This window comes from Brienomyrus brachyistius, chromosome 7 (assembly GCF_023856365.1).
Source record: "Brienomyrus brachyistius isolate T26 chromosome 7, BBRACH_0.4, whole genome shotgun sequence".
Taxonomy (NCBI): Eukaryota; Metazoa; Chordata; class Actinopteri; order Osteoglossiformes; family Mormyridae; genus Brienomyrus; species Brienomyrus brachyistius.
In genome coordinates this window covers 23,613,744-23,640,345 of record NC_064539.1, presented here as the reverse complement: position 1 = coordinate 23,640,345, position 26,602 = coordinate 23,613,744, and the positions used below count along the sequence as shown (strand labels likewise).

Sequence of the window (26,602 nt, the reverse complement as noted above, 5' to 3'; positions counted from 1 at the left end):
ATCTGATAGCCCTTGTTTTTCCAGATGATGAGGTCAGAGCTACACAAATATAACTGTCCAAAACAAGAGCTGGTGGCCATTAGCATACCATAGCAGAAAAGGCTAATGGTACAAAGGTCTGCAGGAAGGCAGTCCCGGCCCTGAAGGGCTTCTCAACTGTAGTGCTGGCTTCTATGGGTGCAGAATGACCACGGTAGCCATCTGTCTGGGTGTCCAAACAGGCGATCCCAGCTGGTGACATAACTTTCAGGTTTCAGGAGGGCATCTTCCTACTTGGTGATGCTTGGATACTCTTTCCGAAGGAATTTGCATGGGTTCCATGAGAATGGATGTGCTGTGGTGAGGGTACCTAACGTCCAGCCCAAGAGACTCACATCATCAATACTTGGGCCGAACGGATTCCTGCAGGTGATGTCAGAGAGAGATTCAAGAAACTCATGTCACAGCAGAACCCTGTACCAGAACAGGAGCATTCACAGCACATGTTTTCTGTGATTCCATAGACACAACAAAATTTGTGTATTTACAGTGGCAAGAAAAAGTATGTGAACTGTTTTGAATTACCTGCATTTATATAGTAAATGGACAAAAGTATTCGTGCACCTGACCATTATACATGCAGCAACTTTTATGACATCCTGTTCTAAATCTGTAGACACCAATATGGCCCCCCCCTTTAAAGTTGTCACAGCTGCCACCTTTCTGTGAAGGTTTTCCACAAGATGCCTGGCAAACAATCTCCATTCTAGTTCATCCTGAAGATGTTTGATGGGCTCCTTGTGGTCTAGGCAAGTTCTTCCAAACCAATCTTACCCAACAATGTCTTTATGGACTTTGCTTTGTGCACTTGGGCCGAGTCATGCTGGAACAGAAAAGGGCCGTCCCCAAACTGTTCTGACAAAGTTGGAAGCATAGAATTGTCCAAAATGCTTTGGTCTGCTGCAGCATTAAGAGTTCCCTTCACTGGAACTAAGGAGCCAAGCCCAACCCCTGAAAACCAACACATACCGTTATCCCTCCTCCTCCAAACTTTACAGTTGGCATAATGCAGTCAGGCAGGTAATATTCTCCTGGAATCTGTCAAACCCAGACTCATCCCCCACTGCCCGACAGAGAAGCGTGAATAGTCACTCCACAGAACACATTTCCACTGCTCCAGAGCCCAGTGGTGGTGCGCTAAACACCACTGCATCTGACGCTTGGCATTGCACTTGCTGATGTGAGGCTTGCATGCAGTTGTTCACCATGGAAGCCCATTCCATGATGCTTCTGTCGTATAGTTTTTGAACCAGGATTAATTTCAGAGGAAGTTTCGAACTTTACAGTTATTGAGTCAACAGAGCACTGGTAACTTTTATGCACTCAGCACACGGGTGACCCCACTCTGTTACGTTACACGGTCTGCCACTTCGTAGCTGAATTTCTGTTGCTCGTAAACGCTTCCACTGAACAATAATACCACTTACATTTCACCATGGAATACAGACGTAGCCGCTTGAATTTTCCCCAGTTTCCATGATGGGACCTTGGCTGGCCCCTGCTGGGTTCTGGGTGGGATCTTGACTGTAATGAGATCCCCCACTATGATGTAATGAACAAGTGGGTCGGCCTGATCCGCCCCTTATCTCTCTGTGTGTAAAGTACTTGCAATGATTTATCCATCCACCAGTGATTATGAAAGCTGAAGTGACTTACCTGAAATCAGGTAGAACAAACCCTAAAATTCTAGCTAAACTCACAAAGAAATGAAAACACTACCACTCAAAATAGTTGTTGGCATGCAAAGTAGAAACTGTAAGACTATAATAAAAAAAAAAGTATGGTCGTCTACCAAAAATATTTGCATACTGTACAGTTGTTACATGTTAGTTATCAGTCATGTTTGCCGTATTCAGTACTCCAGAAAAGTTACTGTAAAGAACAAAGCCAAAAAATAAACAAATGAGGTATATTACAGCAAAATGTTGTGCAACTGCTAATCCAGATTCACGGAAAGAAAGAATCCTCTTTGTGACCCATTTGTACCTTGACGTCAAAATTCAGCTCCTATTCACTTGGTGAAATCAGGTGAGATACCTGAAATCAGGTATTGTAACTCCACTGCACAAAATGAAAATCTAAGCAAGAATAATTTTCTTATATTTAGACAAAATCCCAAAGATGGCTTAAAACTAGTAAAATAATCTGCCAGTGCAATAAGATAATTATACTTGGTAAGATTTTCTAAAGGAAGACAATATGCCTACATGCAAGAAAATTATTTTTACTCATCAGATGTGTTTTAGTCAGTGTGAATTTTGTATTTTACTTCCCCTTTTGGAGATGAGGCAGACCCAAGATGCATGCAATACAATAATTACAGGCCTAAACAAAGTAATAAGACTGATATTGTCGAGCAATGAGGGACAGTGTGGTATATGAAAATTAAAGTTATCATACTCCTCTCCTATCGTGGTGGAGAGGTTTGCGTGTTCCAGTGATCTCAGGAGCTATGTTGTCTGGAGCTTTATGCCCCTGGTAGGGCCACCCAAGGCAAACAGGTCCAGGGTGAGGAACCAGACAAAGTGCGGCTCAGAAGAACCCCTATGAAGAAAACAAATTTGGAACCACGTTTTCCCTTGCCCGGACTCGGGTCACCGGGCCCCCCCCCCTGGAGCTAGGCCTGGGGGTGGGGCTCGATGGCAAGCGCCTGGTGGCCAGGCCTACACCCATGGGGGTGTTCGAAGAAGGAAGAATGAAATGAAATTCCTCCTAATCTCATCTGCAGTTACTGGAAGGGCTTGGTTGAGGTTATTGCTATCAAAACAGGTTCGACCAGTTATTAAATTCAAGGGTCGACTTACTTTTTTTCCACAGCACTATGAGGGCAATGTGATCTGGGCGGCGGCCGAAGGCAGGGACCTTGGCGGTCCGATCCTCGGCTACAGAAGCTAGCTCTAGGGACATGGAATATCACCTCTCTGATGGGGAAGGAGCCTGAGCTGGTGCGCGAGGTTGTGATGTTCCGGCTAGATATAGTTGGACTCACCTCGACGCACGGCTTGGGCTCTGGAACCAGTCTCCTTGAGGGGGGTTGGACCCTTTTCCACTCTGGAGTTGCCCGCGGGGAGAGGCGCCGAGTCGGCGTGGGCATACTTATTGCCCCCTGGCTGGGTGCCTATACATTGGGGTTTACCGCAGTAGACGAGAGGGTAGCCTCCCTTCGCCTTCAAGTGGGGGGACGGGTTCTGACTGTTGTTTGCGCTTATGCGCCAAACGGCAGTTCAGAATATCCACCCTTTTTGCAGTCCTTGGAAGGGGTGTTGGAGAGCGCTCCTCCTCGGGACTCTCTTGTTCTGCTGGGGGACTTCAATGCTCACGTGGGCAGCGACAGTGAGACCTGGAGGGGCGTGATTGGGAGGAACGGCCCCCCCGATCTGAACCAGAGCGGTGTTTTGTTGTTGGACTTCTGTGCTCGTCACGGATTGTCCATAATGAACACCATGTTCAGGCATAAGGGTGTCCATATGTGCACTTGGCACCCGGACACCCTAGGCCGCAGTTCGATGATCGACTTTGTAGTCGTGTCGTCGGACTTGCGGCCACATGTCTTGGACACTCGGGTGAAGAGAGGGGCGGAGCTGTCAACTGATCACTACCTGGTGGTGGGTTGGCTCCACTGGTGGGGGAGGAAGCCGGCCAGGACAGGCAGGCCCAAGCGTATAGTGAGGGTCTGCTGGGAACGTCTGGCAGAACCCCCTGTCAGGGAGAGTAACTCCTACCTCCGGCAGAACTTCTCCCATATCCCGGGGGAGGCGGGGGACATCGAGTCCGAATGGGCCATGTTCCGTGCCTCCATTGTGGAGGCAGCTGACCGGAGCTGCGGCCATAAGGTGGTCGGTGCCTGTCGCGGCGGCAATCCCCGAACCCGCTGGTGGACAGCGGTGGTAAGGAATGCCATCAAGCTGAAGAAGGAGTCCTATCGGGCCTTTTTGGCCTGTGGGACTCCGGATGCAGCTGTCAGCTACCGGCAGGCCAAGCGGGATGCAGCTTTGGCGGTTGCTGAGGCAAAAACTCGGGTGTGGGAGGAGTTTGGCGAGGCCATGGAGAACGACTTCCGGACAACTTCGAGGAGATTCTGGTCCACCATCCGGCGGCTCCGGGCGGGAAAGCGGTGCAGCATCAACACTATTTATGGTGGGGATGGTGCACTGCTGCCCTCAACTCGGGACGTCTTGGGTCGGTGGAAGGAATACTTCGAAGACCTCCTCAATCCCACCGACACGCCTTCCGATATGGAAGCATGTGGGGACTTGGGGGTGGACTTGCCTATTTCTGGGGCGGAGGTCACTGAGGTGGTCAAAAAGCTCCTCGGTGGCCGGGCCCCAGGGGTGGATGAGATTCGCCCGGAGTTCCTCAAGGCTCTGGATGCTGTGGGGCTGTCCTGGCTGACACGCATCTGCGGCATCGCGTGGACATCGGGGGCAGTGCCTCTGGACTGGCAGACCGGGGTGGTGGTCCCCCTCTTTAAGAAAGGGCACCGGAGGGTGTGCTCCAACTATAGTCTCCCTGGTAAGGTCTATTCAGGGGTCCTGGAGAGGAGGGTCCGCCGGATTGTCGAACCTCGGATTCAGGAGGAGCAGTGTGGTTTTCGCCCTGGCCGTGGAACAGTGGACCAGCTCTATACTCTCAGCAGGGTTTTGGAGGGTTCATGGGAGTTTGCCCAACCAGTCTACATGTGTTTTGTGGACTTGGAGAGGGCATTCGACCGTGTCCCTCGGGGAGTCCTGTGGGGAGTGCTCCGGGAGTATGGGGTTCCGGGCCCCCTTTTAAGGGCGGTTCGGTCCCTGTATAACCGGTGCCAGAGCCTGGTCCGCATGGGTGGCAATAAGTCGGACTTGTTTCCGGTGAGGGTTGGACTCCGTCAGGGCCGCCCTTTGTCACCGATTCTGTTCATAGCTTTAATGGACAGAATTTCTAGGCGCAGCCAGGGTGTTGAGCGTGTCCGGTTCGGTGACCGCAGGATTAGGTCTCTGCTTTTTGCGGATGATGTGGTTCTGTTGGCCTCATCGGACCGTGACCTTCAGCTCTCACTGGAGCAGTTCGCAGCCGAGTGTGAAGCGGCTGGGATGAGAATCAGCACCTCCAAATCCGAGACCATGGTTCTCAGCCGGAAAAGGGTAGAATGCTCTCTCCGGGTTGGGGATGGGGTCCTCCCCCAAGTGGAGGAGTTTAAGTATCTTGGGATCTTGTTCACGAGTGGGGGAACGATGGAACGGGAGGTTGACAGGCGGATCGGTACGGCGTCAGCAGTCATGCGGGCGCTGCATCGGTCTGTCATGGTGAAGAGAGAGCTGAGCCAAAAGGCGAAGCTCTCGATTTACCAGTCGATCTACGTTCCTACCCTCACCTATGGTCATGAGCTATGGGTAGTGTAGAATATGGCTGAGCTGAACCAGTTCGAAGAAGGAAGAATGAAATGAAATTCCTCCTAATCTCATCTGCAGTTACTGGAAGGGCTTGGTTGAGGTTATTGCTATCAAAACAGGTTCGACCAGTTATTAAATTCAAGGGTCCACTTACTTTTTTTCCACAGCACTATGAATGTTTATTGGATATGTTCAATGAAGACATGTCTTATTAGCTTAAGTACATTGGATTTGAATAAACGTAGATTAACTAATTTAGATGAAGATTTGAAAGGCAATCAAATCTTGGAATACCCCTGGTGCATTTGTCAAGTCGAAGAGCATGGTGGCCAGAAAGCGTTTTAAAAGGTGTCTTCCATTCATCCCCCTCTCAGATCTATCCAAGTGGTATACACTACGTAAGTCCAGTAAACCATTGCTCCCTGAAACAGAACAAAGACAGGTAGCAGTAGATTGATTGCACAGTTGGGTGGGTGATGCAGAGGTAGGGAGGAGGCCCGGGACTTACTGAATACCTGCTTCAGGTTCAGATACATTACAGGAACCATAGACAGGTCTGGTTATTCTTCCTCTTCATGGACAGGGCTGGACTTGTAATCTGGCATACCGGGCAAATGCCCGGTGGGCCGACGCACTTGGGGGCTGGTCAATTTAATATGAATTTTTTTTTTTAATTGGCCAACGACCGGCCCATAAAGCAGGGACATCGGCCCATTGGTTCATTTTCTATACTGACACTGGGCTGGCCTAATCATCTCTTAACAGGCTCCACCCCTCCCCCTCTGTTTCTTGTGTCAGATGCAGTCAGTGGCTCAGAGCCAGAAATCAGTGGATTTAGGATGGAGAAGCAAAAGCGCAAGGGGGGTGCAGAGAAGTTGCGGGCCAAAAAAAAATAAATAAATCTAGAGGTTGATGCCTCAACATGTGCAAAAATAACCGACATGTTTAGTGCTGTAGCTTCGGTTTCCAAGCCAACAGTAACGTTACCTGACGTCACTAAACAGGTGAACATAGCACATGGAGGAGAGGTGACTAGTCATGGCGGCACCCAGGCAGAAGAGCAGGTGTCTGACAGTGAAGTCAAGGAGGGACAGAGACAGAGTGAGCAGGAGGAGTGTAGTTGAAACGGTAAGCATGGTAGCTACATGATTTAACAGGGAGGGAGTGTTAAACAGGGCGGAAGCAGCAGGATAGTGTGTGTGGGCCTGGCTGGGCCACGAGGAAGATGATGATTTACCTAAATTAATGAATATTATAATTAATGGTGGGCCGTTATCGGCGTTAACGTGCTGTGTTAATGCGAGACTCATTGCACGATTAAAAAAAAAAAATATTGCCGTTAATCTATTCACAAAGTTGGGAGCTGGGTCTTATACTATGCAAGCTATGATGAAAGAATGAAAAAGTATATCAAAGACATCGCATTCGGAAATTATCACAGAGGTTGTGAGAGAAAAACACAGACATAGCAGATTCGGAAGGGATTAAAATCACCAAGTACGTCTGTGAAACAAAACATTCTCTAACGACTCCCTGAAACACTAGTTACTTTTAATCATTATTTAGGTAGCACAGATATTCTGAATGTCTTTGGCAGAATTCAAATGATTAATTTCTAAATTAATCTAGATAAAAAAAAATAATCCATGCCCACCCCTAATTATAATAAAACAAACTAATCGTTGTCACTATTATAAAGTCTGTCATATTATCAGTCTGTTACTGCACTAGCGACTCAGTCAGCTAATGTCAAATTACACAGCATAAGCTATTTTGCATTGTTTTTGTAGCTAGGTTAGCAGAGTTAACTTATTCCATTGCAACTTCTGCTGACTATTCTAATTGTAACCCTTTAAAACACATAACGGCCGTCGACAGCCCTTCTCTAGAACAACTTAGATGATGCTATTTGATTATTTTAATTATTCAATCATTTCTCTCTGTCCTTATATATAGTCAATTTTTGGGAATGGAACAGTAAATATGCATATCTACAGGGACCGCAACAATGGTGTACTTGTTGGTTGTGTCCGACCGATTGTGGTGGGCCGGTCTAAGCGAAAATGCCAGGGCCCTTTTTTTGTCCCAGTCCAGCCCTGTTCATGGACCACTGAAAGGAGAGCTGTACAGAGACACTGAGAGTGGCACAATGGACTCCAACCGATAATGGCACCCATCATCCAATCAAGGTGTGGATTATACTTAACTAGCTAAAGGTGGCCCAACACAAGACGTGCTTGAGGTGCGTCAATAATATACTCACTGAGAAAAAAAAGTTAAGTACCCAGAAGTCATGGTCCCATTTGGATGCAATTTGGTACATGTGCAGAACAGCGATGGGTATGCAAATGATTCGATTTGCATGGGGTGGGGGGGGACAGGTCTAGTCACCAGACAAAGAGAATGCCTCATAGACGCATTAGACAGCATTACCAGCACTTCACGGAGTTTGATAGGAGTCACATCGTGGGTTTGCATGAGGCTGGGTGATCGTATCGTGCAATTGCCTGGCATGTGAGGCATGCAGGTGTCACAGTCACCCGATGTTGGAGCCAATGGGGACGTGAGGACACCCACACATGTTGTGAAGGTTCCGGTCGCCCAAGACAGACCACACCAAAGTCTGTCGTCTTGCGCGGTAAACATTACAGAACCCCATGACATTTGTGGCTGCCATCCGGACACTGGTATTGGACTCCCTACAACACTCTGTGTCAACGCGCCATGTCTCTCAACGACTGGAATCAGTCAAACTGTTGGTTTACTGTCTCCTGCATAGGCTGCCGTTAACATCAGCGATGAGGTGGCTGCGTTTGGAAAGGTACCATAACCAGGAGGCATGGACTGATGACGAGTGGCACCCTGCCATGTTCAATGATGATCCTCGGTTCTGCATTACCACAGATGACCATTGTGTGCATGTATGGCAGCACTGATGGGAGAGGACCAATACTGCCAATGGAGAGTGTATTAGGATGAATTCAGGGACGATTACGTCGACCACGTGGTATGGAATTAATCCTTTTACTGTAATATTCTGGGAAGTCGTAATGGTGGATTAATTCTGTCCAGGAGGGGACTGATCGTCCTGAAATTCAGATCAATCGTCCATGATTCACCCCAAGTGTTGCTGAACTGCACGAACATGTTGGTCTCTACCCATCTCTATACCATGAAATCTATTTCACGGTAAATAACTTCGGCTCATAAAAGAAACCAGGATGCTTACCTGAGCCATTAGATCGGCATGCAAAATGCTTTTCTTGGTTTCGGGAGACAGGGGAGGGTCGTTATACAGCACCCTAGATTGCCTTTAGGGGGGACAGGGAGGCGTTGTGCAAAGACACCTGGCGCAAGGACGCTTATTGTACTACTGTATGTTATCGCAAGCAGCATCACTCGGACAAAAGGGGGAATTGGATAACACCTTGCCCTGGGGGGAAGGGGTGAGCCTGGCCAGCTCGTCCCCTGCCCACAGGTAGCACCCAATTTAGTGTAAAGGATGGAGAAAACTCAGTACTGACCGGAGCTCAGCCGTGGGATAAAGCGCACATCGCCTGGCACTTATCAGGACTCACGTGTTGGTCTCCTGTCAGGACTGAAAAGGGCTCCCCAATCCGTGTGTGAAGGTGGGTGATGATGGCACATCCAAGTGTAAATAGTTTTGCAGCTGCTTTTGCGTACAATTGATAATGGGGATTAATTATCACCGCTTGTGATAATAGTTTGCATTGTCTATATTTTTATTGTTTCTTCTATAATATATATATATATATATATATATATATATATATATATATATATATATATATATATATATATATATATATATATATATATATATATATATTCGTATGATATATACTATTCTAAATCTCTGGTGGTATTTTGCATTGTGTCAATTGATATATTGATATTGATTTTAATGCGAGGTTATCTTGTATCACTTGTATTAAAGTGTTTTTTTGAATGAACCTAAGCATGCCTGTTTGATCCTTCGAGAGCCCTATATCCCATCAATTTTAAGACAGAGAGACACGTCAGCGTTACCTCTGGCATCATGGTGTGGGGGTATGACTTCAGGTTCTCTCTGGTAGTGATTCGGGGGACCCTGACGGCACAGTGCTACATCAGTGACATCCTGCGTCCGCATGTCTTACCCCACCTAATAGAGCACCCTGGTACAGTCTTTCAACAAGACAACGCCGGTCCACACACGGCACATGTGTCTATGGACATGGAACCTGCAGTGTGCATGGGTAAGTAGGTTCTTTGGGCTGACGAGGGAATAACTGGGGCTACACCCACCAGTGCCCTCCTTTTACTGGACAGGTGGCAATATAATGCTTCACGTGTCCACGGTACAAGTACACATTGGTGTACCTCCGCCATTGCCATTCAACTGGAGACAAATGGGTCAGGTCCACTTACTTCGGTTCGGCCTGGGGCATCGAGGGCTTAATCAGGTCCACTTTGGCAGAACCCTGAAGTTTGAATCCGGCTCTGCCGGATCTGGGTATCCACCTGGATAGTCAGGTGCACCAGCTCTTCAAACAAGCATGGGCAGCTCGTCCTTAATTTCCTCAGCCACCCCGTTGTAAAATGCATCGTACTGTGCCTGCCGATCCCAACTGGTAGAAAGCGTCAGCTTCTGAAATGCAATAGCGAAATCAGAGACAGACAGGCTGCCCTGATGAAGCTGGAGCAACTTGTGTGCTGCCTCTCTGCCATGCTGGATTGGCCAAAAACCCACTTCATCTCGTCAGGGAAACTGAGGAGATTGGCAGAAAAAGATGCCCCATCCTCCCAGTAGGAAGTCATCCACTCCAGGCCAAGACCAGTCAGCAGGGTGATGATAATCCTGGGAGCTGCGAATGACTTGAGTGACACAGGTTGTTATTTTTCTGCTCTAACAGAAATTTTAAAAAGAGGATTTGATGCCACCCCGTGGAAGTGAAGAATACAAACATAAGAACATCGTCACCTCACTGGATATTATGCACGAGTTAAATTCAAGATTTTTATAATATTCCTTCTCCTTTTTGAAGATTTTGAGTGCATTTATCAGCAAATCTTTACAAGAAAAACTTTATTAATGCTAAAGGTAAATGGCTTTGGATTTTAAAGCTGACTATGGTAATTTTTAAATTTGAAATGCGGAAAGATGAAGAATACATCTATAAAAGTTATTCGTTTCTATAATTGGCTTACTAAGCTATTATATATTTCAGTCCACACAATACTGTACTTTTCGACTAGCAGTACGGTGCAGAGACTTTTTGAGAAACACGCGCTCAAAGCTTTTGATACGTAAATTTAAGGGGCACTCAGTAACTACAACAGCTCCCAAAGTTCTTCGTTTGGTGCAGAAAGCCCGACTGATGTTGAAGTTTATTCCGTCTTTATTCTTCGAAACACCGTGAAAAACTATAAAATAAACATATAATTAAATTCCTGCAATGCATTCAATCTTACAAATATCGTAAAAGATCCACAATATTACCGCTAAACAGCAGCTCATACATCACCACAATTCCAAACAAACTTTTCTACACAAGACAACAAGTAAACACAATAAATAGAAATTACCGTCTGCGCCTTCTCACCAAATGTTTAGGAGTTTTTACAGGTTCTGCAGTGACAAGCTTCCCCACAAGTCGACTCCATGCATCTCCCAGAATACATTCACCTCTGCCAAATTCCGTCACGTGACCATGTGTTCAAAGGTTGACACGAATCAATTAAATAGTCAGCAGAGGACACTAACATACATTTAACATAGCATACATTCTGTATTAGTCAAACCAACAAAGGTGATTATGAAATAACCGTCTTAGCGACGGTTACAGTAACTCTAAAGGGAGGTACTTTAAATTCTTTAAAAGGGGCCAGTGCACGGACACCCCCCCCGCCCACACACGGCTGCAAACTAGTAAGCATACAACTGCTCACTAAGTATGAATCAGTCAATGGTAAGTTCTCTTTTTGTGTGTTTGTGATGTTTGAAATAATTTTCTGAATGTAACTTTGACTGACAGACTATGAAATATATTTATACTGACTTATAAATAATAATCTATCTGTCAGGGCGCGGACCTTTTCCGGTTATGTGTGTGAACTGATAATAGAAAACATAGCGCAATGTTTAAGCGGTGCTCAGAAATACAATTAACTTTAAGTATGTCGTTTCACAGATCACTACGTCTGACAGTGCAAATGTAAGACGGAATGAAAGTTGGAAGAAGTTTTTTATATTTCTTTGCGTCATTACAATTGTACTGCTCCTGACAAAGGTAATAAAGATTTTCTTTGAATTAAATAGAACAAAGCAATCTTATTATTATTACTATTATTATTATTATTATTATTGTGACACTACTTCACGGGGCAAAAATACTTAATAATAACTCAGTTACTATATAAGTACAAATCATGAACAAACATGAATTCAGTATTTCACTTGTGTTATTCGTTAGTAGTTCTTTCAGGAGTTCGCAAAGGTTTATATAATTCATAGATATAGTAACAAATATAGCAACAGATAAAAGATGCATCGTGCTTTATTATTGGTGAACAAACATGAGATGAGTATTTAACTTGTGTTATTCCTGACTTGTTGCTTCAGTAGATCCTTCAGTATTTCAAAAGGGTTTTCAAATTTAACAAATATAGTAAGATATAGAAAATGCTTGAGACAAAACACGCATCACCATTCATTAATGACAAATTAACATGAAATTAGTATGTAACTAAGACTTAATTTGAACTAATAGCATGATACTATACTATTTGTGCAGAGTTATCATTATTATTGTGCTGCTGCTGTGTACAGCCTATTTCTGCTTTGTTTCTCTTTCGTCCCACTGAAAATGGCATCACTGCCATGGCTAATTTAACACAAAACCTTTTTGGTGTCTCTGAAGAAGCCAGCCTGGCAGAGTTACTCGCTGTAACTCTTACCTGTACTGCAAAATAACAGAAACTGGCAACGATCATGAAAGGGATAAACAATGAATTTTTCATTATTTTTCCAAACGTAGAGAAACTTAACAAGCAGCTTCATCTTCCACCGATTCTCAAGCACCGCAAGGGTTCCACATGGGGAGATGACTGTAGATGATGTGATGCTCTCCCTCCAGTGGGATCTCCCTCCATCGGCTGTCTGGAAGTCTATTCAGAACACCTCTAGTCCTGCTCAGAGCACGGCCAGTCTGGAGCATCCCCAAGCCCAGTACTGTATGGGAGACACCTTAGATGTGCATGTGGACATGCGGGACCACAGTGGGAGGCCCAAGACTCATGGAGGAGACTTCATATTGGCCAGAATTCACTCCCCCAATCTACAGGCCTCCGCCGCAGGAGCCGTCACTGACCTCCACAATGGCTCCTACCGTGTCCGCTTCACCCTGCTCTGGCCTGGGGAGGTGCAAGTTTCTGTGCTCCTCATGCACTCCTCTGAGGCGGTGCAGGCGCTGTGGAGGTCCAGGCAGCTCAACTACAAGAAGATCACACACAAAGGAACCTTTGTCAACGGGAGCAAAACTGAGACGTCTGAGTGCGGCTTCCAGCTGAACGCGAGCAAATCCCTGTGCGAGTACAAAGACGAGAGGGACGGAGAATCCTACTCCTGTTATACACCCCCAACCCTGCCCTGTCACTCGATCGACACCATGTCTTCATTCAACACTCCAGGATCTGCACTCACCAAGGAGGAAGCTTTGCTACTTAACTGGTAAATCGGATTCTGCCTTGACATCTACAGAGATATTGATCTTGTTGTTTCCAGAGCAATGGACTCCAAGGCTGACCGTATTTCAGCTACTATTTATGGCTGTTATACATTTTTTAAAGGAAAAATATTGGGGTGAAGATAAAGAACCACTTTGACAATGTGGATGTCAACGATTGTTCTGGTAAAACCTATTTCTATTTACTTTTCTGACCCTGCTGTTTACCACATAAATCTCTTTTAAATTCAGTTGATTTGGTGTTTACTAAATATATAAAGAAATATGTAAAAGATTATTAATAATCAGTCATGCTTAACAAACACGAAGACTGTTTTTCACATGTGTTAATGTTAAAGATACTGGGCTGAAATAAAATCTAAAATAGAAATTTTGTTTTTTAAAATCTATATTTGCAGCTTGGAGATAACACTGGATACACTATAGATCCATCACCTCTCTCTTTCTCTAGTTTCCCCCAGCAAAGTAGGTAAGTATTGTATCCAGAGAATCAGTCCCAGCATCCCGAGTGGTTACTACTGGAGAAACCAGTGGTCTTCCTTGTACTGTAAAACTGGCAGCTTCTTCACTCTGGAGTCCATCAACCGCTGCCTGAAAGGAAAGACACTCTACCTTATGGGAGACTCTACTATGCGTCAGTGGATACAGAATCTGAACAGCTTTCAAACAGGTCAGTCCTCACAACCATTAAACTTGTAAATGCAGAATACTTTTTCCCCTTTGTTGATTTTTATTAATAAACATCACATCTTCTTTCTTCCCTGCTTATGTACACATTGTAAGTCTGCTAGGATAGAAATCTGATTAACACATGATTAAACTTTACTCCTAATTAAGGAAAACAAGCAAATGTTTGACATGCACATTGATGAATAACAGTAATTGATGTTTTTCCTCATAGTTGCTCTTAGAAATGTTTGTTAACCTTCAATTTGCAGATAAAAGCAGAGACTATCGTGGCTTTTCCCTCTTGAAGATTGTTAACATTAAGAGCAATTATACCATCTACTGGAAAAATCACGGTCATCCCAGGATTACATTTAGTAAAATTAAACTCATCGAGGCTCCCTACATTTCCCGAAATTTGGACGCTATCGGAGCAGAGGGAGAGGACACAGTGGTGGTGATCGGAGTGGGGCAGCACTTCCGCGCCTACCCCCTGGAGCTCTTTGTCCGCAGGTTGCTGAGCCTGCGGAGGGCCATCCAAAGGCTGCAGGCCCGCAGTCCCGGGACCCGCATCTTCATCAAGCTGGAGAACACCAGGGAGCTCTCCTCAGAACCAGAACGTTTCAGCGACTGGCACGGACACCTGCAGAACCTGGCTCAGAGGAAGGTGTTTGGGGACCTGCAGGTGGGGTTTGTGGATGCCTGGGAGATGACAGTGGCTGCCAACACCTTTGTCATCCACCCCGACCCAACCATCATTGCCAGTGAGGTGGCGGAGTTTCTGTCCCGTCTCTGTCATACTCCACAGGATACCAGTGCCATATTCCACTTGTCCTCTGATAGCTTTCTGCAAAGTCTGCTTCATTTCTGACCATTTAATATCTACATGATTTTTGCCAGTTAAACTTCTGCCATATCTGTTTTCAGCTGTGGAAAGGCAACTGTGCGTATCATAAGGAAAGTTGCTTACAAGGTGTCGCATATCGGAAACCTTTCAGCAGAGCTGGATTGGCTACCTGGCATAGTGGGTATTTTCCTGGTATGACGCCCCCCCCCAATAAAGGACCATTTGCCAATTTTTAATCCCAGTCCAGCCTTACCTTTAAAATACATGTTTATTTCAGTTCCTGGAATTGGTGTGGGAACAGTGTATGTTTAGAAAATAGGTTTGCAAAACCAGTGCCCACAAAATGTGTATCACATGCATGGGCTATTGCTGAAGCAGGGTGTGAGAGTACTACTATGGAACCTCACTTTAAATATTCATGTACTGTATATTATATATTCTTGTATGAACACCCAGGGTTTTCGTGATGGTTAATTGTCCACTCTGTACGCAACAAAGACGTATGCAAAGCCATGTTGTACTGTAATAGATTTTGATTGAATCCTTTTTTTTTTGTAAATATATCCACCGATCTTCCAAGCCTGAAGTCTATTCCATGAAGCACAGGGTACCATGTAGGGGTGACAATGGATGGGATGTCAGTTATAAGTATAAAAAACACATAACACAAGGCTTTGAAGCTGTAAACAGAATTTACAATCTCCACTTATGAATTTTGTAAATTTCAGCTGCAAACCTGATGACTTCTATTAATCTTCCAACTGCTTATCCAATATAGGGCTGTGGGCAACTAATTTTATTAAATCAATAATTAGAAAAAAGACAAATCATGAGATTTCAAGCCCTATTGCAAAACCACAGAAATTTCATATAGTAAACTGAGTGAAGCCAGAAATGATACCGCCTCAGTAATGATATCTGATAGCCCTTGTTTTTCCAGATGATGAGGTCAGAGCTACACAAATATAACTGTCCAAAACAAGAGCTGGTGGCCATTAGCATACCATAGCAGAAAAGGCTAATGGTACAAAGGTCTGCAGGAAGGCAGTCCTGGCCCTGAAGAGCTTCTCAACTGTAGTGCTGGCTTCTATGGGTGCAGAATGACCACGGTAGCCATCTGTCTGGGTGTCCAAACAGGCGATCCCAGCTGGTGACATAACTTTCAGGTTTCAGGAGGGCATCTTCCTACTCAGTGATGCTTGGATACTCTTTCCGAAGGAATTTGCATGGGTTCCGTGAGAATGGATGTGCTGTAGTGAGGGTACCTAACGTCCAGCCCAAGAGACTCACATCATCAATACTTGGGTCGAACGGATTCCTGCAGGTGATGTCAGAGAGAGATTCAAGAAACTCATGTCACAGCAGAACCCTGTACCAGAACAGGAGCATTCACAGCACATGTTTTCTATGATTCCATAGACACAACAAAATTTGTGTATTTACAGTGGCAAGAAAAAGTATGTGAACTGTTTTGAATTACCTGCATTTATATAGTAAATGGACAAAAGTATTCGTGCACCTGACCATTATACATGCAGCAACTTTTATGACATCCTGTTCTAAATCTGTAGACACCAATATGGCCCCCCCCCTTTAAAGTTGTCACAGCTGCCACCTTTCTGTGAAGGTTTTCCACAAGATGCCTGGCAAACAATCTCCATTCTAGTTCATCCTGAAGATGTTTGATGGGCTCCTTGTGGTCTAGGCAAGTTCTTACAAACGAAACTTACCCAACAATGTCTTTATGGACTTTGCTTTGTGCACTTGGGCCGAGTCATACTGGAACAGAAAAGGGCCGTCCCCAAACTGTTCTGACAAAGTTGGAAGTATAGAATTGTCCAAAATGCTTTGGGGTCTGCTGCAGCATTAAGAGTTCCCTTCACTGGAACTAAGGAGCCAAGCCCAACCCCTGAAAACCAACACATACCGTTATCCCTCCTCCTCCAAACTTTACAGTTGGCATAATGCAGTCAGGCAGGTAATATTCTCCTGGAATCTGTCAAACCCAGACTCATCCCCCACTGCCCGACAGAGAAGCGTGAATAGTCACTGCACAGAACACATTTCCACTGCTCCAGAGCCCAGCAGAGCATTGCACTTGCTGATGTGAGGCTTGCATGCAGTTGTTCACCATGGAAGCCCATTCCTTGATGCTTCTGTCGTATAGTTTTTGAGCCAGGATTAATTTCAGAGGAAGTTTCGAACTCTACAGTTATTGAGTCAACAGAGCACTGGTAACTTTTATGCACTCAGCACACGGGTGACCCCACTCTGTTACGTTACATGGTCTGCCACTTCGTAGCTGAATTTCTGTTGCTAGTAAACACTTCCACTTAATAATACCACTTACATTTGACCATGGAATATCTAACAGGGAAGAAATTTCATGTACTGACTTATTGCAAAGGTGGCATCCTATGACAGCACCTTGAGTTTTTCAGAACGACCCATTCTATCATAAATGATTGCAAACCTGACTGCATGGTTAGGTGCTTGATTTTACACATCTGTGGCAATGGGTCTGAAAGAAACATCTGAATTCAATGATTAAGAGGTGTGTCCCAGTACTTTTGTCCTTATAGTGTATATAAATTTGTAATAAACAATCACAATCTTTTAACTAATAGGACACAAATTATTGTATTTTTTTGTACATATTGAATACATCATTCAAAAATTCACAGTGTAGGTTGGGAAACAGTATGTGAAACACCCCAACCCCCCCCCCCCCCGTCTAATGATTTCATCTAAAGCCCAATGGAGTCGGAAGTTAGCAAAACCGGAGCCCAATCACTGAAGCCGGATTTCAAGGTATGGGTTATAGCCAGGGATTGACATAAGTGATACGCAAGTACGCATTCAGCTTCAAAAGCAATACGTGCGACAATCGATTGTTGTCGGATTTTAAGTGCATTTGCGCCGATAAGACATGAAATTATGGCGCATTTTAACTTTGCTAATTCGTACCTCATTTGCGGTATAGAGGTTAAAATGCACGATGCTGTGCCTACTCTCCCTAGAGGTGGGAGCAGCATGCTCAACGAGGAAACAAAGAACCTTAGAGTAACAGTGAAAGGCTTGAAGGAATTATTGGAACTGAAACTGATGTCTATGAAATAGGACGGCGTGTATAATTAGTCAGAACTATTATGGAAGAAATACACACAATTACAGGCACAATTAAGGGCGTCACATTCCGACACGAAAACATCATCCCAGCAGGGAAGTTTGGTGGAATGACCGTTATGATTTGGGGCTGCTTTGCTGACTCCAGGCCTGGACAGAACGCCATTATCGAGGGCAAAATGAAATCCTGAGATCATCTTGTTATCCTGTGAGGTCATGGTGGCTGTTCACCGGCTTAAGCTCAGTAGAAGCTGAGCAATGCACCAAGACCATGACCCTAAAAATAGAAGTAATCGTACTACTAAATGGCTTCGAAAAGAAGAATATGCGTTTGGAGTCAGAATCCGGACTTCAACCCAGTGAAGACCCTGTAAAATGTCATCAAGAGAGCCGCTCACACTGGCCACCCTAAGAATATGGCTGAGCTGAACCAGTTCGAAGAAGGAAGAATGAAATGAAATTCCTCCTAATCTCATCTGCAGTTACTGGAAGGGCTTGGTTGAGGTTATTGCTATCAAAGCAATAACCAGTTATTAAATTCAAGGGTCGACTTACTTTTTTCCACAGCACTATGAATGTTTATTGGATATGTTCAATAAAGACATGTCTTATTAGCTTAAGTACATTGCATTTGAATAAACTTAGATTAACTAATTTAGATGAAGATCAGATTATGTAACATTTTCTGGCCAAGTAATGCAGAAAACCAGGTAATTCTAAAGGTTTCACATACTTTTTTTTGTTTTTTGCCACTGAATGCTTAATGGCATACCAGACAAACACTGATTGGACACTTACCACAGTCAGGTGCCCATTTTTGGCCCTGTACACCATGGATTCTTGGCCGCTGGTGAAGTCCACGTAGCCCACCCTGTCTGGATGGATGTCAAACCTGACACTGTAGAGCAATAGCAATCAGATCTCGGCCCCCAAAATAGCGCGGGCCCTGCCCCCCTGGGACGAGAAGCTCACCTGCCCTGCACCACTTTGATGGAACTGACTTTGTTGGCCTCAACACTCAGCTTAGTGATCACCTCAAACAAGAAGTCGCACTGCAGAACTACGTCACCCTGCAGGCACACAGCACGGGTCATGAGTGAGGTGCACGAAGGAGCCGAGGCGAAACCTAAAGCGCTACACATTGAAGTTACTGCCAGTTAAGGAGAGGAGCTCAGTTCACTGCATAAAACCTCCAAATAATTTCCGCTGCACCCTGTAAAACATGATCCAGTCTGAAATTCCCCCATAGCCAAGTTTGCTGATAGCTAACAAACAAATAATTCATTTCACAAACCAGTTCATTAATTTGCCTTATTCACAGTAATCAAAATACAGTAAGACGATTCACTCTAGGCAGACATGAACAAAAATAAATTAACTGGATTATATTTAAAAAACATGAGGAGCTGAAATTCTGGAAGAACCAAGATGTACAAGCATGCAGACTGTTTGGCCAGTGTAGTAGTTAGCCTGTGATACTGACACAGGCTCTGCCAACCTTCTGTTTGAGGTCATCACAGGTGACGTGCAGGACCAGAAAGTTGTCGCTCAGGTGGCTGACAGACACCCCTGCAAACATATACAATAGGTAACATTTGCCCCAGTGTTCCTTCAGCTGATCCAGAGATAATGTAATTCAGAGCAGATGCTAACAGAAAAACCAGTAAACGTCAGCACAGACTGAGGTTAAACACTATTATTAAAAAGACTACATGAATACAAATACAAATATTAAAAAGCTACATGATACACAAACGCAGCTGTGCCTGCGACCTTTGAGGGCGCCGTATTCCACCCGCTGCTTGATCCTGGATTCTTCCACCAGGTAGACTGCGACCTGAGTGAGAATCAACTGCCTGTGCCGGGGCCTGAAGCCGTTTCGGTCGTACTTCACCACCGGGGCGGCGTACTACAGACGGAGGGATGGAATACAACAGGACGCGAGCGACGGGTTAAATGAAGAAATGAAAGCAGATAAAGTGAGAGGGAATTAGGAAGTAATGGAGGAGAGTGACTGAGCTTATACTGACCATTATAATGCATTATGAAGGTCTCCATAGTGCACTATAGATGAGAGCTTCATAGAGCATTCATAATGCATAATAAACATGGCTGTAATGTATTACGCCATTTTATAAATAGTTATAGCTGTGTTTATAATACTTTATGACTGCATTATAATGCATTATGAAGGTACCTATAATGCATTACGATGACTGTTTTAAGTAAAGTGCTAACTGAAATTGCAAAATGAAGGGAAAGTACAGCTATGGAAAAAATTGAGACCACTCTACATTTTTAAATCCAGGTTTAACTGTGGTTCTGTCGGCAGAACACTGAGCAACAGGCTGCTTCCAGGTTCAAAATTTCTAAGACTGCAGGACACAAGAATAAGGTGAAGTAGGAGACATTGGGAACGACCAGAAACCAGCCAATGAGAGGGTGGAAATGACTTTCTAAGATGACATCAAGTGACCTCCAGAGATGACCGTTAACTTATCTGACAGTTTCTCATGAATTGTAGGATGGCCTCAAGTGACCTTCAAAAGGAATAGGAAACATTAAGTCCAGCTGTTAAGTGCACTGGTAGAACAGTTCATATCAAGCTCTTAGAAACAGGACTAAACAGGGAAGAACCAGACTGCATTGCTCAAAAAAATTAAAGGGATACTTTTTAATCAGAGTCTAGCATCAAATCAGTTAAACTTCTGGGATATTGATCTGGTCAGTGAAGTAGCAGAGGGGGCTGTTAATCAGTTTCAGCTGCTTTGGTGTTAATGAAATTAACAACACTTGCACTAGATGGGCACCATTGAGATGACCCACAGAACGGTTTAACAGGTGGAGGCCACTGACATTTTTCCCTCCTCATCTTTTCTGATTGTTTTCACTAGTTTTGGCTACGGCCACTGTAACTACTGGTAGCATGAGGCAATACCTGGACCCTACAAAGGTTGCACAGGTAGTCCAACTCTTCTAGGATGGTGCATCAATACATGCCATTGGCAGAAGGTTTCCTGTGTCTCCCAGCATAGTCTCAAGGGCATGGAGGAGACAAAGTCTCCACAAGTCAGGCAGTTACTCTAAGAGAGCTGGACAGGGCCGTAGAAGGCCCTTAACTCATCAGCAGGTATCTGTTCCTTTGTGGAAGGAGAAACAGGATGAGCACTGCCAGAGCCCTACAAAATGACCTGGTGTGAAAGTCTCTGACCAAATAATCAGAAACAGACTTCATGAGGGTAGCCTGAGGGCCCGACGTCCTCTAGTGGGCCCTATGCTCACTGCCCAGCACCATGGAGCTCGACTGGCATTTGCCACAGAATGCCAGAACTGGCAGGTCCGCTACTGGCACCCTTTGCCTTTCACAGATGAGAGCAGGTTCACCCTGAGCACATGTGACACACGTGAAAAGGTCTGGAGAAGCTGTGGAGAACATTATGCTGCCTGTAACATTGTTTAACATGACTGGTTTGGTGATGGGTCAGTGATGGTCTGGGGAGGCATATTCATGGAGGGACGCACAAACCTCTACAGGCTAGACAAGGGCACCTGAACTGCCATTAGGTATCAGGATGAAATCCTTGGACCCATTCTCAGACTCTATGCTGGAGCAGTGGGTCCTGGGTTTATCCTGGTGCACGACAATGCCCGGCCTCATGTGGCGAGAGTATGCAGGCAGTTCCCGGAGGATGAAGGAATTGATACCATTGACTGGCCCCCACGCTCACCTGACCTAAATCCAATAAAACGCCTTTGGGACATTATTTGGTCCATCCTACGCCATCAGGTTGCACCTCAGACTGTCCAGGAGCTCAGAGATGCTCTGGTCCAGATCTGGGAGGAGATCCCCCAGGACGCTTTCCGTCATCTCATTAGCAGTGTATTATTCACAGATGCACACCCATATATTGAGAAACGAGGGAAACAAAAAATTCTGCTGTGGTCTCAATTTTTTTCCAGAGCTGTATAAGGAGATGAAAAAAGACCTTTTTGAACTACTGGAGGAAGCACTTCAGATAATGAATAACACATATAATACTGATCTCATGTTTGATTGTCGTTAATGAATTGTGATGCATCATTTATCCCAAGCAATTACTATTTTTGTTACTATATCGGTTAATTCTGTAAATCTTAGTTAACAACTGAAGGAACTACTGAAGGAATAAGTAATGAATGACACAGGCACAATACTGATGTCATGTTTATTCGTCGTTAATGAATCATGACGTCTTTCGCCTTAAGTAGCAACTATATTTGTTCATGATATGTTAATAATTTGTACTTCAGTAGTAACTGAGTTATTACAAAGGATTTTTGTCCCCTCGAAACGTGTTACCACATATTTTTTGTTGCCCTCTTTGCATGTTTATGTTTACCTTAAATCGTTCATGGCGAATAGTCTGCAAGATCTTTGCATTGATATCTTGCTCACCTAAAACGGACACAAGGGATCGTAAGGGGGGCATGGAGAGAGCCAGGTCAAATATTAAGCCACAGCAGGACCACAGGTTGGCGGAGTCTTACGGATCCTGGTGCTGACAAAAGGCTTGGGCACACTCTGGGGGTAGTTCTCCTTTTTCCCCTTGAACAGGGCACTGGTGACGCTTTTCATCTGCAGCTGGGGCAGTGGTGAGGAAGGAATCCAGCCGGAAACACAGGCACATTGTGACAAAGCATCCGGAAAGCAAAGCTATGAATTGATACAGAACCATCAGTGCAGTGACAGTGATAAGGATATCAGGATGTCTCTCCGGTACTACCTGCGCCTTCTGCTGTGCCGTGATCCCCCGTACATACTTGCGCACCAAGAGGCGAGTATGGAGCTTCCGCAGGAGTCGGGAGGTCTAGGAAGACAGGAAATCAGAGGTCATCACATATCACATGGCTCTTCCGGGGTCGGTGCATGGGTGGGGACCTCAAATGTCTAAGTTACTAAGGACAGCTTTGCATCACAGCGCACTGTGAACAGCCAGGCAGCACTCGCTGACAAAGAGTGCGTCGGATAAATTGGGGGTAAGGTGAACTCTGCAGGGTGGTGCAGTGGTTAGCACTGTTGCCTCACACCTCTGGGACCCGGGTTCAAGTCTCCGCCTGGGTCACATGTGTGTGGAGTTTGCATGTTCTCCCCATGTCGTCGTGGGGTTTCCTCCGGGTACTCTGGTTTCCCCCCACAGTCCAAAAACATGCTGAGGCTAATTGGAGTCGCTAAATTGTCCATAGGTGTGCATGTGTGAGTGAATGGTGTGTGAGTGAATGGTGTGTGAGTGTGCCCTGCGATAGGCTAGCCCCCCATCCTGGGTTGTTCCCTGCCTCGTGCCCATAGCTTCCGGGATAGGCTCCGGACCCCCTGCGACCCAATAGGATAAGCGAAAAAAGGTTAGGTGGTACATTGGGCGGAGCTTAAATCTCCGCTTCTGGCGTCATAAGAGGAAGTGGCGGATCCTTCATTCTGATTGGTCGAGGGTTTATGCGCATATATGGTATCAATACATGCTTATGCCACGTGTTGCCGATAGGGGGGTTTGGGAGATTAAACTTTAATAGAATAAAAATACATTACATGTATTTTATTAATGTGCTTTTTTAAATCACGTTTTTAAGGAATAATAAAACAGAGCAGGATGAAGGCAAGCTAGCACATACACGTTCAGCGGGGGCGTCCGTCCGGCCAGTAGCCGCGTGTTGTTAGTAAGCGCCGCGGCGTATTTTAAAAGAAGGCACCAAAATGTTTTAAAGAAGAAAGCACCAAAAGAAGAAAACCCTTAGTGTTATTTTAAAAGAAAAGCAGTGTGAATTTAAACAAACATGCCCGAAAGAAGCAGCAGAAGAGCAAATTTAAACAAGTGCAAGCGAAACCTATGAACATACAGCCCCGTCGTTTTAAAAGAAGCGAGCACTCATTACATTTAACCAACACGAAAGACTTTAGTTATATTTACCAGGTTGGAGAAAGCATGTAAGCGGCAAACTTTTAGAAGAAATAGGACGAAACGATCCCGGAGACCCGCCACATGCGACTACTCTGTTTGAACAACGCGGGTCGGAATGGACGATCGCTAGTCCGGCGTTTAGCGCATGCGCACCCACGCCGACGCCCCTTTCAAAATGGCTACGTCGGCGGAGCGCCTGTTTTAGCAAATAAAACCCCTATAACCGTAATGTTTTTAAGTAATGAAGCACTTTTCTGTCAATGTGAATAATAAAGTAAAGCGCTCTGAGCATTTTCGATAGCAATAATCAGGAAATAACGCGGTTAATTCTTGTTTAAACGAATGCATGCTCTCACTCTCGTGTGGCGCACGCGCGTAGATCCACACAGCATTTCCTTTATTGAGCCAGCTCGTTGCGTGAAGCAGCTGTCAAATGGCTACCAGCGGAAATTGTTGTCGTGATGCGAACCGTTAGACTGGATTGTGACAAGCATGCCGCCATTCTGGCAGAATGCACACTAATTCTATATTTTATATGCTTATTTGTAAATAGTGTAAAATAATCTATTTCTAATTTAAATAAAAGTCGATCTATAACACAACACCCCCGGATTGCTTAGCTACATTTAGCTAAATTTATCTACGTATGGTTAATCAAAAGGTATAAACAGAACTTGAAAAGATGTATGACAACACATGCTGATCTTTTATTTCAAATAAGCCTCTTTAACCTCGTCGTTTTTAAGCAATGAAACTCTTTTCGGCTAATGTGTTATTTAAAATAAAACATCTTAAGCATTTCGACAACAAGAATCAAGGAATAACGCTGGCGATCCTTGTTAAAATAACTCTCCATGTCGCGCTTGTGCGTGCAGCCACGATACCCACACACCACTGTCTTTTATTGAAAACAGCTGAGGCAAGTCGTTTTCGGAACTTTAAAGTGTGTATACAATAAGTAAACGTGTGTAAAAGAAGTATAAAATGTGTTATAAAGCACATAGCCAACATTAATTAATAAAGAATTTAAGCATAATAGCCCAGACGTACCACGGCCTATAGCCGGTAGAAAGAGAGCTATCCTACGGCCTACAAGATAAAAGCATATGGCACCAAAAATTGGAATCAGTAGTCGTTAAAAGAATAAAATACATTATATGAATTTACCAATGCGACATTTTAAATACGTTTTAAGGCATAATAATTTTAAGGGGTCACCGGACGCGTCGAGCTTTTCTAGCTAGAGAGGAAAGAGAGTCGGGCAGTTTTGAATGGTAAAAGCAGTAGTTGTGTATTGTTAACGGTTTATTTTTTAACAAAATGTCCTATTTTATAACGGTAAAAACACAGCAATCCTGTTTTTAGGGGAGATTTATGCGTATCGCGTGTCTAGACATGTCGATCAGCTAATGTCCGCGGCAGTGGGAAACGGGTCGTAGGCGCGAGAGCTTTTGGAGCCGTGAGCGATAAGCCTATGAGAAGGAAGCGTCAATTGACAAATTGTTGCAGAGTGCGTGTAACATCTCGTTTAACCGCTGGTCCTGAGTATGACAAGCAGACAGACAGCATTCACACCCCGGCAGGAAGCACATTACGTCTATTTGTTAATCTGTTTTATTCGTAAATAGTATAAAATAATATATGTCTAATTGAAATAAAAGTCGATGTCTAACACCACAGCTCTGGGACTCTAGCATAGCCCCGGGCGCCCCGCTGCGGGCCTGTGAGGCTGGATGAAGTATCTAACCTCAATTGCTTAATCAGCGGGGTAAAGTGCCGTAACTTAAACGGGGGTATGACAAATTAGTATAAAGTTTTAAGCCAATAAGATTTCATTAATAAAATAATTTAGTTGTATTTTGTTAGTTTTATTTTCAATAAAACACACCCAGCGCATTATTAATTTAATAGATGCAGGAACTAGTGCGCGGTATTTAGCTACGTACTTCAAAAACATTTTAAAAACTTTGTTAGACTAATACCTTAGTTATTTTAATAATTTAAGGGAAAACAACATTTGTCGTGTTTGTCAATGTCTTATTTTAAGTAAATGCGTTATTTTCCAACGCCAAAAGCCCTGTCATGTTTTAAGTGAGAAATGATATGGACTAGCAACTCTCTCTGGGGGGAGCAACCCCGGTTAGGTACTATTAAGCAGCATTTAGTGACATGCAACACATTTTTAAAAACTTTGAAAGAATAAAGTCTTAGTTATTTTAATAAATACGTTTACGTTTACGTTTAAATAACAAGACTATATCCTAAATTATCACACTCTTGCCTGATTCCACAGTTCCTGACCCCCCCCCCCACTTATGTGCCCCACCCCGACCCCACCCTTCCATGACTTGTGAGATAAGGAAAGCACACTTCTGCCTGCCTGGTCGGTCATTTCCAGCCACTATTTAGGTTCTTACTCAAATCTTGCTGCGTAAATGACTTATATCTCACTCATATTAATTAAAAATTTCCCTATAACAAAACAATCCTTATACATTTTAATAAAAAGCGTGAACAAGATATGTTTGGTGTTTTTTTGACTGAGCAAAACTCTTTTAGTGTTTTTGTGCGCGTGTCCGATACAACTGTAGTTTGTATACCTTTAAACATTAACAAAAACAGTTAATGTCTTTTCTTTAGAGTTTACAAGTCTATTTCTGTCTGTTTTTCGCGATAAGTTAGTAAACGACTAAGTTAGGGTGCTTTGGGGTTTGGGCACACATTGCGATCAGCAACCTAAAGTTAAACTCTAAAGCCCCCCGACCTCCGGGGTGTGTGTGTGTTTGTGTGCATGCGCGTGAATAAACATTTACTGAAAAACGTATTTATTAAAATAACTAAGACTTTATTCTTTCAAAGTTTTTAAAAATGTGT

General features: G+C 44.3%; 2 protein-coding genes across 11 annotated transcripts in view; one reads left to right on the top strand and one right to left on the bottom strand.

Annotated features, from left to right (window-relative positions):
• Positions 1-15,215, top strand: part of LOC125745901 (NXPE family member 1-like) — a 37,746-nt gene extending 22,531 nt beyond the window's left edge. For 4 of the 8 annotated variants that reach the window (XM_049019174.1, XM_049019176.1, XM_049019177.1 and 1 more), the window contains one exon: positions 14,552-15,215. In XM_049019174.1, the coding sequence (XP_048875131.1) occupies positions 14,552-14,693 (142 nt within the window). In that variant the 3' untranslated portion in view covers positions 14,694-15,215. Of the gene's footprint in view, positions 1-11,221; positions 11,381-11,602; positions 11,702-12,448; positions 13,141-13,259; positions 13,322-13,607; positions 13,827-14,094 lie in introns of all 8 variants that reach the window. The other 4 variants (XM_049019172.1, XM_049019175.1, XM_049019178.1 and 1 more) reach the window with 4 other exon arrangements.
• A 229-nt stretch (positions 15,216-15,444) lies between these two features.
• myo1hb (myosin IHb) overlaps positions 15,445-26,602 on the bottom strand; it is a 39,747-nt gene continuing 28,589 nt past the window's right edge. For 2 of the 3 annotated variants that reach the window (XM_049019167.1, XM_049019168.1), the window contains exons 25-32: positions 22,559-22,642; positions 22,323-22,416; positions 22,175-22,230; positions 19,569-19,704; positions 19,279-19,364; positions 18,768-18,865; positions 18,594-18,693; positions 15,445-15,987 (exon numbers count right to left, since the gene is read on the bottom strand). In XM_049019167.1, the coding sequence (XP_048875124.1) occupies positions 15,964-15,987; positions 18,594-18,693; positions 18,768-18,865; positions 19,279-19,364; positions 19,569-19,704; positions 22,175-22,230; positions 22,323-22,416; positions 22,559-22,642 (678 nt within the window). In that variant the 3' untranslated portion in view covers positions 15,445-15,963. The remainder of the gene's footprint in view (positions 15,988-18,593; positions 18,694-18,767; positions 18,866-19,278; positions 19,365-19,568; positions 19,705-22,174; positions 22,231-22,322; positions 22,417-22,558; positions 22,643-26,602) is intronic. The other variant, XM_049019166.1, reaches the window with a different exon arrangement.